The 13,865-nt window shown below is 39.8% G+C and overlaps 1 protein-coding gene across 1 annotated transcript; it reads right to left on the bottom strand.

The window, feature by feature from the left end:
- Positions 1 to 4,301: 4,301 nt before the first annotated feature.
- LOC114473693 (zinc finger protein 532-like) lies at positions 4,302 to 11,270 on the bottom strand. Its single transcript, XM_028463459.1, has 8 exons — positions 11,166 to 11,270; positions 9,341 to 9,973; positions 9,054 to 9,235; positions 7,560 to 7,736; positions 6,837 to 6,999; positions 6,021 to 6,290; positions 5,779 to 5,894; positions 4,302 to 4,554 (listed from the first exon to the last, which is right to left on the bottom strand). The coding sequence occupies exons 1-8, from the start codon at positions 11,268 to 11,270 to the stop codon at positions 4,521 to 4,523; spliced, it is 1,680 nt and encodes a 559-aa protein (XP_028319260.1). The 3' UTR covers positions 4,302 to 4,520.
- Positions 11,271 to 13,865: the final 2,595 nt, after the last annotated feature.

The raw sequence follows: 13,865 nt of genomic DNA, 5'->3' as shown, positions 1-13,865 counted from the left end.
TACTGTAAATATTCAGGAAGAGAGCAGATTATTGGAGAGTGAGGTGTATTGACTGCTTCGTGCTCTAAATTGAACTTTGTCTGAGATACTGTACTAGCCTCAGCATTGGGGTCAGAAGGTCTGTCTCCCTCTGTGAAGTGCAAATGTGGACCAAGGGGGGACCCTTTCCCCTTCCTGGCCAAGCAAAGGAACAGTAGAATCAAAGAACAGGTTAGTTCCTGTTATCACCTCTTTGTTACATTAAACAATCAATGTTTACTTGCTAAGTTTTCAAACTCTGGGCTCCGACCCCCTGCGGAGCCCAGGGGATTTTATCACCCCCAAAGGTTACTCAGGATGTTGGAAGAATACCAGCTGTTTGTTTCCCCCTCAAAATGAGATCAAAGAAAATGTATTTGTTTGAAAAGTCACAAAAGAAGGATTATTAGAACGGTTCTTGCAGAAATCTAGATTGCAAATATAGTTTGTTCAATGCCACTCTTCAGATAATTCAAGAACCAACAGAATGTTCTCATTCATATAACCCATTGTCAACTACCCTTATCCTCATACAAGTGTTATTCATTCTATGCAATATACCTCTTCACTTCAAGCTGAGTATAAGATGTCAACAGATGGCTTTATACATAGGGGTTTGTGACCCCCGCCAGTTATCTCTGTAACTCGACTGTAGGATGTTGATTAATTTGTGAACTCTGAAAGTTTCTTGTTCCCAGGATGGTACTTCCTCCATTTGTTGAGGTGTGAAAGTTTGTGGCTTTCTTTCTTTGTTCTAAGGCTAAAGCCTTAGACTCCTCCCGTTGGTCTCAAGTCATATAGGCCTTTTTTGGCTGGGATTCTTCAGAGTAAATCTGACCCCGGCTGCTCTCACAGGGTTTTTGTCTCTCCCCTGTTCTTCTGATTCTGCTTGTGTTAATAAACTTTATATTATTATGCAAGCCAGTTTCATCTACGATCCTTATTCATCCTCCACATCATCACCCGGGGAAACACAACAAGAGTATCAGTGTCATGGGCATGTGTGGGTGCAGACCCAAATGCAGGGACGGAGGCGGAGCTCAGGTACATCATACCAGTATTTATTGTTCTCATAGGCATGGTCAGTCCAGGGAGGCAGAGGTAATCAGAAAGCACCAAAAGGAAAAACCAAGAACCATAGTCACAGCAAAAGTAGCAATGTCCCAGCACTGAACTGCAGCAAAGCCTCCACCTTTATACTCAGCAGGTTATCAGATGCAGCTGGTCCAATCAGCAGTAGAAAGTTGCTGGAAGCGAGTCCAAGATCTCCTGACTGCCCTCCAAAATAAAACCCCATCGTGACAATCAGTAGGTCGAGCTAAAATGTCCATTCTGATAATCTTCCGTTGCACTCTTTCGAGTCCTGAAGTCCTTTCTCCAAAGTCAAATATGACACAGTTTAGGCATATCATAGTTAAAGTATTTTAGTGAAAAAAAAATCATACATTTAATCATTTTTATTTGTGATTTTAAACTTTATCTGACGCTATTTTACATGCAGCGTTAACACACTGTAGCTACTTTAGTTATGAATGCAGTTTTCATGTCAGTCTCACCATTGAGATCTAATGATGTAGGCTGAAAGAGTTTTAGGTTAGAGTTTAGAGTTTTTTTTTAAATCATGGAACAATTTGTATTAGTGCACTTTACACTATAACCAGTATATGTTCCTATTTGTACATTCTCTCAATTAGACTTAAGTTCTCTGGAACCATCTACCAACCATGGTTCGGGGGGCAGACACCCTCTCTACCTTTAAGGTTAGGCTCAAAACATTCCTCTTTGGTGAAGCTTTTAGTTAGGAACCAGCTCATAGCTCACAGTTAAGATGCAATAGGCATAGACTGCCGGGGGGGTCTGGCATGCTCGTTTGGAGAGAGGTTGGAGAGGGCGTTAAGAGAGAGGTCATTTAGGTTAGAGAGGGACCGGAGAGGGTCCCATTCCTCTCTCTAACACTCCCTCTACTGTACGTCTGCTTCTTCCCTTGTGTGTTTGCTCCTGTACTCCTTCTGGCTTTTGTCTTGTAGGTCCGTGGGATCCTCAGTGTGGAGTTACAGAGTCTCAACAACTCTGTCTCCACCCTTTCCTCTGCACACACCCAACACAGCATAACGTGGATGGCTGTTCATCATAGGAATGGGATCCACACAAGGTTCCTGCTGCTTAACAGAAGGTTTTCCTTGCCGCCATGATGAATTCATGTTGGGTGTGGGATACATATGTATGTGTATATACGTATATATGCATATGTGTGTATACATAAAATGAAGAGTCCGTCCTTAAGACTGCTCTACTGTAAACTGTCTTGAGATACCATTGGTTATGATTTGGTGCTATACAAATAAAAGATTGATTGATTGATATTTCTTCCAGCAGTAGCAGCTGATAGTGTAAGGGTTGATACACATACAACGTTTGGTTCTATTCAAAGGACTCCACATAAAAATTTTAAAATGATTTGTCTGTAAAAACATCACCTTTATTTTAAGACATTTATTGTCACTGACATATAATGCATACTGTATATATATTCTCTGGTCTTTGGTGAGAGCAGACGTGTTTTCCTTTGCTCCGATAACACGACCTTGGCTACAGCTGAACAGCCTGAACAGCCTGAAAAACTGGGCCCAAGACTGAAGGAAAATGGTGAAAAAACCGCAGGGAGGCCCTTCAGAACCCAATTCGGGTTTGGAAGAGGTCAAGGAGATGATACGCGAGGGTCTACAAAACCTATCTGCCGAGATAAAGTCGTTGGAAAAGACGCTGGAAAATTCACTGGAAAGACTACAAAGCGAAACAAAGGTACTGAAAGAAAAGAATGAAAGAAATGCTGAAGAGATAAAATTGTTGAATGCGAGGGTTGAACAGCTGGAACAAAAGGAAAGAGAGAAAGATGTCATCATCACAGGCCTAAAGATAAAACCCAGGAGTGACGAAGAAACAAAATCGATTGAACAACAGGTCATTGACTACCTGAAGTCGAAGGACATTGTCCTGAACCCTGACAACATCAACTCCTGCCATCTCCTGCCAAAGAAAAATGATAACAGAGCTGTAAAAATAACCTTCACGAATATAAAATTCAAAGGAGAAATAATCAAGCAAGGAAACAAACTCAAGGGAACGAAGGTGTACATCAATGAAAACCTGACGAAACAAAATGCAAGCATTGCATGGAAAGCACGCCAAATAAAAAAAGAAGGAAAGATAGTGAAGACGTGGTCAAAAAACTGCAGGATTTACATCCAGGAAGAAGAGGACGGAAAACCAGTTCTCATCAAAACGATGGACAACTTGGGAAAATACGAAGGATCCACCTAAACAACAACATTACTGATGGTAATCATGGATATGGACCCAGATCTATATAAACACTGGAAACAAAACTCAGACTGTGATTATTTTACGGAGACCGAATTAAATGTGGAAACCAAGAGTAAAAAAGGTCTGTCATTTATTCATTTTAATTGCTAGGTGGTGGGGTGATTAAGGATTACATTAAATTTAAATTCAAAGTGTTTATTGTCATATGTGCAGTTAGAAACACGATTTTTTTTTATATACAATGAAATTACTACCTTGCTTATGAACTAAGATATAATAATGTGTTTATACAAGTTAAATCTAACAGTGGAAAATACAACACTGCCAATAAAACTAACAACAGCAGTTAGAAACACGCTTATGAACTAAGATATATTACATTAAAATACTACTTTGCTTGTGAACTGGGATGTGGTGATGTGTTTATACAAGTTGGATCTGATCCCATCATCAGACAGTGGAAAATACAACACTGCCAATAGAACTAACAACAGCTGGATTACCCTTGATGTAGAGACAAAACAAGGTGACATTGTGGATGAAAAGGGAAGAACCTTCCAAACACCTTCGAAAGAGGAACTATTCTTGAACTGGAGGAATGCTAACAACGTCTGGCAGGGAACAAGGCCAACACAAACAAAGATAGAGGACAACACTGACTACAGATGAGAATACACAAAAAAGGACGTTCAGAAGAAATCAAGAATGTTTTGACCAGAGAGACATGTAAACCCATGGAAATCTGCGATGGTAAAACAGGGGACGGGACCCGGATAAGCAAACTGCTTCTCTCGTCTCCTTTTTCGGCATGTACAAAAAATGTAAAAAAAAAAAAAAAAAAGTGAATGTAACCATGTCGGAAATAAACTGAATAAATAAAATAAAAATATATTGCAAATTTACAGTAGATTATATGCACTCCATCCAGTATATAGTGTAACAGATTATCTGCTGGGTGAGTTGCTTCAGTGACAATTTTTGAGAATGAGACTAATTTTTTAAGTCTCTGAAGAGGTGCTGGGCCAGGGAGCAGTGGGAGGTGTAGCACAGGCCGCACTCCCTGCACTGATCTTAGGAGCCGTCAGACTTGTGATGAGGGATGTGTTCTTTGAAGGCGGTGATGTTTTCAGTGGTGAAGTTGTAGACGGCACACCTGTAAACTTTGGGTATGTTCAGCTTTAGCCTCTTTCATGGTTGTAAGTCCAAACAGGCCTGTTAATGCAGAATGACATGACACACATTAAACTTTTTGCAAACAGTTTTCCAAAACAACTTGTACACACATATATAGTTTGATATTTCCCAATTAGGTTAAAAATTGAATGAATTCAATCTTTTACGTCCAATGAGACTTTTTGTATTTGGGTTAATGACGTATTGGGATTTAACTGCATGATATTAAATAAAAAAGGCATCTAGAAATAATTTGAAATCTTATACAGGACTACAGGGTATGTAATGAAAATACATAATGGAGGTAATTTTGCCCCATAGTCAAAAAAATGTGGTCATTTTAAAAATTATTGGGATCACGGGAAAAAAATATAGTTAGAGCTTTGATATTTTTATAGATTAAAATGCACAATGCAAATTAAGGAAAAGTTCACCCTTTCTTTTTCAGAGAAGTTTGGAAGTATCATAGTACGGTAGCTATTATTTTATTTTTACGTTTACGTCTGGAGAAGTTGATAAAAAAACTAAAGGGCAATTTTGTGCCCGTGGAACCAGGTTTTTGGGGGCATTCTTGGCAAAATTAAGGGCAAAATGGCCCGTGGCCCTTGCTAATTTCTGACACTGCAGAACTATAAGATTTTTTTTCAAAACAGCAGTCATGGCCAGACAGTCGCACATGATATTTTGACACTTTGAATAACAAAATAAATTACAGAAATAATTTAGCAAGTAACAAAAAAATCAAAGTGAGTGCACACACAAGAAAATGTTAAAAACAAACAGAAGTACAAAAGTAGTTTACTAGATCAACTGTTTCTAAAGAAATTTATGTATACATTATATCTGGAGAAGTTGTTGACAAAAAACCTAAGGGCAAAATGGCCACTGCAGGACCATAACAATTTGAATAGATTCAGAGTAATTTTAAAGATTTTTTTAAAACAGCAGTCATGGCCAGACAGTCGCACCACATGATATTTTGACACTTTGAATAACAAAATAAATTACAGAAGTAATTTAGTAATTAACCAAAAAAAAAGTCAAAGTGAATGCATATACACTACGTTACTACTAATTTGGTATCTTTTTATGCAGTTAAACTTGTTTTTAACTGTAAGAAATGCAGATGGACAGAATATTTTTGTGTCACATCATTGACCCATGTCATTTTGCTTGATTATATGTATGCCTAATCAGCTCATTTGAGTAAATCATATGAACTGAATTTGCACAGTGTGCAGGTGCAGTGATGACTGTACTCACGAGCAGGTGTTCACATTTCCCTGCCCCTTATGTTTGAGCCGGTTGTGTCTGCCGAGACTGTGAAGGGAGCTGATAAACTTGTCACACAGTTGGCACGGATACATCTTTTTTAGTATCTGCAGTAAGAAAAAAGATGATATAATCAATGCTTGACAAGAAAAAAACAGACTTTGGAAGTAAAAACATCCAATGTACACTAAAAGCTCTTTGACATGAACTACTTGGTTGATGTCTCCTCCCACCTTCCTGTGCTCTCGCCTCATGTGAGAGACAAACATCTGTCTGGTACTGAACACGCTCGTACAGTCCACACACATGTATCCTGGACTGGGAGGGTTCTCAAAGTCAGCCGGGCTGTTACTGTTGGATTTCTTTTGCCCTTTGTCTTCATTCCTGACATCTTCTCCCTCTTTTTCATTGGTGCTCATGGAATTTGTGGGCTTTGTGTTGAGAGGAACATTGATACCCAAGTTTGGTGGGCCCTCAACGGTTTTTAGAGTTCCATGGATTGCCTGAAAACCAAATTGAGAGTGTAAGAAATATCATTTGATGCATTTAACATTGTGCACCTCATTATTTGTGCTACTTGATAATTGTGTGGGCAAGACTTTAAGTAACAAACACATATTTACAAAGAATACACTTAAAGTTTAAAGGCCTTGTTAAATTCAACAGATGGCACAACATTTTTTACTTTGCTAACACCAACTCTCATGTGTTGCCTTTCAAAACTAGAGCTCTTAATGCAGACTATACAGTTCTAACCAACAGACAACTGGAGCTCCTGTTTCCTGTTATGATGGCATTGCAATAGTTCAAGATAAAAACATGAATAATGATTAATAATTGAGTCATTACTGAAAAAAACACCATTGATTGCTGCTACTTTTAATATTACCAATCAAATCTACTGAAGGTATTCAAATTTTATACCAAAATGAATAGAATCAAAAATAGAATACAGAAAGTGATCACAAAGAGTTGTTTTTTGAAACATTTGAAATTAAAACAGGTAGTTATTTGCATCAAGCCACCCATTATATTTCCATTATGCTCACCTTGATATGATCCAGCATTAGCGGCTTATGTGCAAAGTGCTTGGAGCAGTCGGGGCATTTGAAAACAGAAACTTTGTTATTACCAACATGCTGGTCCAAGTGTGAGACGATGAGTGACTCCATCGTGAACACTGTGTTGCACATGGAGCACATATAGTTTACCCTGGAAAACAGAACATTTAAAAATGAACACAAAACTAAAGAAAAATGTTTTAATACTCAAAGCAGATGTTTTTCCTCCCACATCTTCCACCAAAACAATTACCTACAGTTCATACTGTGCAGATATGATTATTATTGTTTTATAATTAAGCTGTAAAAAAAAGATTGTAAATAGTTTCATCATTTTAATTTCCTTTGACTCATTAAATCTACATAAATTTGTGAGGACAGCTGCTCCTCATCAGTGCAGCTGATGATGAAGTTATTGAAAGGTTCCAGCATGGAAAAGATAAACTCAAGTTAATCCACCACATCTAAGACCCACAAATCATTTTACTGAGCAGGCCGTAGGAAACACAAAAGGCAGGTTTTAGGTGACCTGGCATGAGGCTGATTGATAGAAAGAACATGACTTATAGCTCGATAATTCACAACTAGTCTACAGTTCATCTAAATAATGATTTACTTTTGCAATAAACTAAACAGGAAGTTCAAATGAGGAGAAAACGCAAAATTCAGCTAATCATGCTATCTTTCAATGATGCAGTTCAGAGGACTTACTTGGGTTGTCCAGGCTTCACTCCTGGATGATGTGTGTTAGCATGGGAGTATAGTGCAAGTGCAGACTTGAAGGCCAAGGGGCACAGGGGGCATTTATAGAAGATCGCATAGTGAGTGTTGCAGATGTGGGACTTGAAAGTTCCAGAGTCAGCAAAGATCACACTGCAGTGGACACAGCTGGAGGCCAAAACAGAACATGTAGTTAGCAAGCAACATCCAATATTTGATATTTAATTTAAGGAAATGTGAGTTTTAAGTTTAAATGTGATTTAAGGAAATGGTTGTTTAGTTTGACTATATGTTGACGGTCATTTTGTCATCATATTGTTAGCCAATATATGCCATCAGAAACAAATGAATGTCCATGACATGGTATTATAAAGTAGTTGAAGACTATGAACAAGAAATACTAATTTTAGATCAAATTAAGCTGAGCTAACACTAAACAATACTAACTCCTAGCATTGAATAAAGTTAGATTAAAGTGGATTGTACAATTTATGTAAAAGAAAAATGTTTCTTTTTAACTTTTCTGATCGAATTCTAAATAATACCAATGTCATTGCATTAACTATAACAATTTGTAACCCATTTGAAATTATTTTTTTCAATGAACTACAGATCTTCACAGTTTTAGTGTTAGTTTGAAGCAACTGTTAGGCTTAAAGCTGCAGTTTGCAGAATCCTCTCTCCGCTCCATTTTGAAACCGAAACTGAACCTCCCTTACGGGTGTCTGTTGTGAATGCTCTTCGTGACTTTTTTCTCAAGATAGACTAGTGACAAGTGTATGAACTTTATCTTGTGTTGTTAAATTATAGATTAAATTTAGATTTAAACTGTTGCTTCTCCACATCGGTCTGCCTTTTTCCTCTCAATTTGCTGTGTAACTGTTGTGTCTAACGCTGTTATGGAGACTTCTGCTTGGACGTCCGTCATTTCACTTTTACTACCGAGGGTACCTGAACGCATCTGACTTCAGTTGAGCAGCCAATAGTAACGCCAAAAACAGTTCATGGAGCACACATGTTTGTAGAAAGATCTCTGATTGGCTGATATCCAGATTCTCAGAGCGTCACGCTCCTGGATTAATAAATGTAATTTTACAGGGCCAGGAGAAGAAGATGAGATTCACTGTCCACTCAGAACAATAACTGGATTTTTGACCAGATTATGCCAAATATTATTAACATAACATTATTACCAATAACATTGTAAGTATTGCTTTTAAAGGTGTGGACTTGATACTTTAGAGAGTATATGCCCACCTAAAGGAGCGTCACCACAGACCACTTTATTAGGTACAGGTTGACATGATATGCTCAAATATTCTTGAAACTGATTAATGTTACGACAATGAGCATATACTATATCACCACCCACATTTACCAAATGTATCTTAATCAGATGTCAGTCAACCATAAATAATGAGGATTTCATAAGCAATAGTGTAAAATATGATTTTGTATGATTTGTGTCAAATGATACAAACTCACCAATAACAGACTCTCCTGGTGTAATGCAGACATGTCTTGGTAACATGTGACTGGAAATTAACAGAGCAGCAGCTAGCACCACATTCAGGACAGATGTACGGGGACTTGTGCTGGTGGATTCGCTGGTGTGACAGAAAACTGCATTGGTTTGGGAGAAGCATTTGGCAAATGGTGCAAGTTTTCTGGAAGAAACACAGGACATCAACAGGATCAGTCAACATTGTCTCTAAAGATTTGTGTAGATTAAAGAAAGTTTAAATTTATCGTTTCTCGGTGTGTTCACCTACCTGCCCTCTGGATTTCACTGCTTGCTGGTAATGCATGGCCAGTGAGCTTTCATCCTGGAACATTACATTACACTCCAAACACTTTAGGCTGTGCCTGCAAAGCTTTGATGCATCATCCTCCAAGGGTAGAGCGGCCACCACAGGAGCACTGCATGGAGCTGAAATGACTGCAGTTTGTGATGCTGTCTGAGAAACTTTGCCATGGGTTTGCGGTGTGATCACCTTTACTTCAGAGGTTAAATCAATGGAAAGACCTGATGAGTTCATGGCACTGATCATCTTATCAGCAGGGATGGGTTTGAGGATTAGATGTGAGCCCTGCATAACAACTACTTTGTCATTGTGATCTCTTGCATGAAACAAAAGTTGGCACTTGTTGTAGAATACCAGACTTTTGGCGCATTTGTTGCAGGTGACCTCGATTTGTACACTGCGGCGTTCGTGATGCTGTGTCAGGCTCTTCTCAAGAGCGAATGAGTCTCCACACTCCAGGCATTTGAATCCTCTGGAGTGAAGAGATATGCTTGCTGCACTGGGTGGGGAAAGGTTTGGAACATAAACAGGGACAGGATTTATGCTACTCAAGACCTTATTAAAGGCATCTACAACAGAACTCTCAGTGCTCATAAATAACTGCAACCCAGAGAATGCTGGTAAGGCCTGTTGGACATCATCTGATTCTTGGTCCTGTGGCTCCTCTGGAGATCTGATGTTGGAAACAATATTATTTCCAGACAATTTAGCAGCATGATTTTCTTGGTTATCAGTTGGGTCATCAACTACTATTTCATCCTCATTATCATCATCAAACTCTTCAGCACTGGGGGTAGGACTGTACAGATGGATATTTGATAGTTGGTTGTCAGCTTTTTGCCCTTCTGTTCCTGAAACTTTCCATCCATTCTTCTTGTAAACACTACCTTTTCCTGCTTTTGGCTCAAAAGCATTTAGATGTCCATTACCAGAAAGGGGGTGCGAAAGGAAATGATGATGCTTCTCTGACATCGGTCCAATATGTTCGCTTAGATCTGCAGTCCGAAAGTTCTTAACAAGGACGCTAACACCAATATTCTGGGCTGTTGAGGCATTGGGGGCTACAGCTTCACTGGTAGTCATCTCACTTCTAGTTTGCTTGAGTTGTGCATTATCATCTTGGTGACCAGATTCACTAGCGACTTTGGAATTAAAGTTTGGCGTTTTCATATCTCCCATGATCCTGTTGCCGCTGCAATGTGGAGACAACCCAGTAAAACAGATATTTTAGAAAAGTCAATAAGATAAGTTTTCCTGTAAAATAATTCCAGCAAGATAATTTTTGTCATCGGGACTTAGGAAATCCACTTTGATCTCCTGACATGTATCGACTGGCAACTACACGCAAGTCAAGGAAATTTCAAAGGAACCGTCAAAGCAATCAGCAGATGCCTCTGAGGAAGACTAGCAGTTGCCAGTCGAAACATGTCAGGAGATCAAATTGGATTTCCTCAGTAACAGCTGTCTGGATAAATTAAACCTTAACATATTACCTTTAAAGTTTTAACTGTCTTTGTTCACATACATTTTTTCACATGTTAAAATACTGTAAATATTCAGGAACAGAGCAGATTATTGGAGAGTATCAGTGTCATGGGCATGTGTGGGTGCACATCCAAATGCAGGGACGGAGGCGGAGCTCAGGTGCATCATACCAGTATTTATTGTTCTCATAGGCATGGTCAGTCCAGGGAGGCAGAGGTAATCAGAAAGCACCAAAAGGAAAAACCAAGAACCATAGTCACAGCAAAAGTAGCAATGTCCCAGCACTGAACTGCAGCAAAGCCTCCACCTTTATACTCAGCAGGTTATCAGATGCAGCTGGTCCAATCAGCAGGAGAAAGCTGCTGGCAGCGAGTCCAAGATCTCCTGCCTGCCCTCCAAAATAAAACCCCATCGTGACAATCAGTAGGTCGAGCTAAAATGTCCATTCTGATAATCTTCCGTTGCACTCTTTCGAGTCCTGAAGTCCTTTCTCCAAAGTCAAATACGACACAGTTTAGGCATATCATAGTTAAAGTATTTTAGTGAAAAAAAAAATCATACATTTAATCATTTTTATTTGTGATTTTAAACTTTATCTGACGCTATTTTACATGCAGCGTTAACACACTGTAGCTACTTTAGTTATGAATGCAGTTTTCATGTCAGTCTCACCATTGAGATCTAATGATGTAGGCTGAAAGAGTTTTAGGTTAGAGTTTAGAAATTTTTTTTAATTCATGTAACAATTTGTATTAGTGCACTTCACACTATAACCAGTATATGTTCCTATTTGTACATTCTCTCAATTAGACTTAAGTTCTCTGGAACCATCTACCAACCATGGTTCGGGGGGCAGACACCCTCTCTACCTTTAAGGTTAGGCTCAAAACATTCCTCTTTGGTAAAGCTTTTAGTTAGGAACCAGCTCATAGCTCATAGTTAAGATGCAATAGGCATAGACTGCCGGGGGGGTCTGGCATGCTCGTTTGGAGAGAGGTTGGAGAGGGCGTTAAGAGAGAGGTCATTTAGGTTAGAGAGGGACCGGAGAGGGTCCCATTCCTCTCTCTAACACTCCCTCTACAGTGAAGAAAATAAGTATTTGAACACCCTGCTATTTTGCAAGTTCTCCCACTTAGAAATCATGGAGGGGTCTGGAATTTTCATGGAAGGTGCATGTCCACTGTATGAGAGATAACCTAAAAAGAAAAATCCAGAAATCACAATCTTTGATTTTTTAACAATTTATTCGTGTGATACAGCTGAAAATAAGTATTTGAACACCTGTCTATCAGCTAGAATTCTGACCCTCAAAGACCTGTTAGTCCGCCTTAAAAGTCCTCCTCCACTCTACTGTATTATCCTGAATCAGATGCACCTGTGTGAGGTCGTTAGCTGCATAAAGACACCTGTCTACCCCATACAATCAGTAAGACCCAAACAGTCAGCATGGCTAAGAGCAAAGAGCTGTCCAAAGACACCAGAGACAAAATTGTACAACTCCACAAGGCTGGAAAGGGCTATGGAGAAATTGCAAAGCAGCTTGGTGAAAAAGGTCCACTGTTCGAGCAATCATTAGAAAATGGAAGAAGCTAAACAAGACGGACAATCTCAATCGGAGTGGAGCCCCATGCAAGATATCACCTCGTGGGGTCTCAATGATGCTAAGAAAGGTGAGGAATCAGCCCAGGACTACACGGCAGGACTTGGTCAATGACCTTGTTACGGCAAAATTTGCGGTTGACCTCATTTGGAGACATGATTTATTACTCTGGTTGAGTGATGGAGTCCAGGCGAAGCATTGATGATTTTATAAAAAAGGTTTATTATGAAACTAAGTAAAAAAAGTACAAAGATGGAACAAAAATTAGTGACCGTCCGGCCGGACGTTCGAAGGCAGAGTGACACACAGTTCTGACACATCACGTATATCCCTGCAGTTCCCCCTCCCTCCTCCCCCCCGGGAGATAAGGACAGAGTGGAGGAGGTGAGGGGAGGGAGAAAAGAGACAGTTCCTTCTTTGGGTCAAAACAACCAGTTCTCTTGGTATCTGCTGATTGCTATGTGAGTGGAGGTGTGTGCGTTTATATGTTTGTGTGTGTGAATGGATGTGTATGGGGTGTGTATGTGTGACATGTGACCGTGTGATGCCTCCGTGTCTGAGAGATAAAATGTGTTTTGGGAAGCTGGCCTCGAGAAGAGAGCAGAAAACATGAGACAGCAGAAATGAAAAGTCTCAACTTAAAGAATAAGGTCTATGAGTAAATATGTTAATAAACATAACTAACAATTTTGGCCCAGACAACCTGAAAAGAGCTGGGACCACTGTTTCCATGGTCACTGTTGGTATTACACTAAGACGTCATGGTTTGAAATCATGCATGGCACGGAAGGTTCCCCTGCTTAAACCAGCACATGTTAAGGCCCGTCTTAAGTTTGCCAATGACCATTTGGATGATTCAGAGGAGTCATGGGAGAAAGTTTTGTGGTCAGATGAGACCAAGATTGACCTTTTTAGTCATAATTCCACTATGCGTGTTTGGAAGAAGAAGAATGATGCGTACCATCCCCAGAACACCATCCCTACTGTGAAGCATGGGGGTGGTAGCATCATGCTTTGGGGGTGTTTTTCTGCTCATGGGACAGGACGACTGTACTGTATTAAGGAGAGGATGACTGCAGCCATGTATTGTGAGATTTTGGCCAAAAACCTCCTTCCCTCAGTCAGATCATTGAAGATGGGTCGTGGCTGGATCTTCCAACATGACAATGACCCAAAGCACACAGCCAGGAAAACCAAGGAGTGGCTTCGTAAGAAGCATATCAAGGTTCTGGAGTGGCCTAGCCAGTCTCCAGACCTAAATCCAATTGAATATCTTTGGAGGGAGCTGAAAGTCCGTGTTACTCAGCGACAGCCCAGAAAGCTGACTGATCTAGAGAAGATCTGTGTGGAGGAGTGGGCCAAAATCCCTCCTGCAGTCTGTGCAAACCTGGTGTAGAACTCCAGGGA

This window comes from Gouania willdenowi, chromosome 12, assembly GCF_900634775.1.
Source record: "Gouania willdenowi chromosome 12, fGouWil2.1, whole genome shotgun sequence".
NCBI classification, from domain to species: domain Eukaryota; kingdom Metazoa; phylum Chordata; class Actinopteri; order Blenniiformes; family Gobiesocidae; genus Gouania; species Gouania willdenowi.
Note: the sequence above shows the minus strand (reverse complement) of the source record. Positions and strands in the feature narration are given on the sequence as shown.

Excerpts from the sequence above, each read along its gene's own strand:
- LOC114473693 (XM_028463459.1), bottom strand. The coding sequence starts at position 11,270 with ATGGGGTTTTATTTTGGAGGGCAGGCAGGAGATCTTGGACTCGCTGCC. Across the intron at positions 5,895-6,020 it reads TGAGGCGAGAGCACAGGAAG|ATACTAAAAAAGATGTATCC; the intron begins GTGGGAGGAGAC and ends TTCTTACTGCAG. Across the intron at positions 4,555-5,778 it reads GGAAATGTGAACACCTGCTC|GCCTGTTTGGACTTACAACC; the intron begins GTGAGTACAGTC and ends CTGCATTAACAG.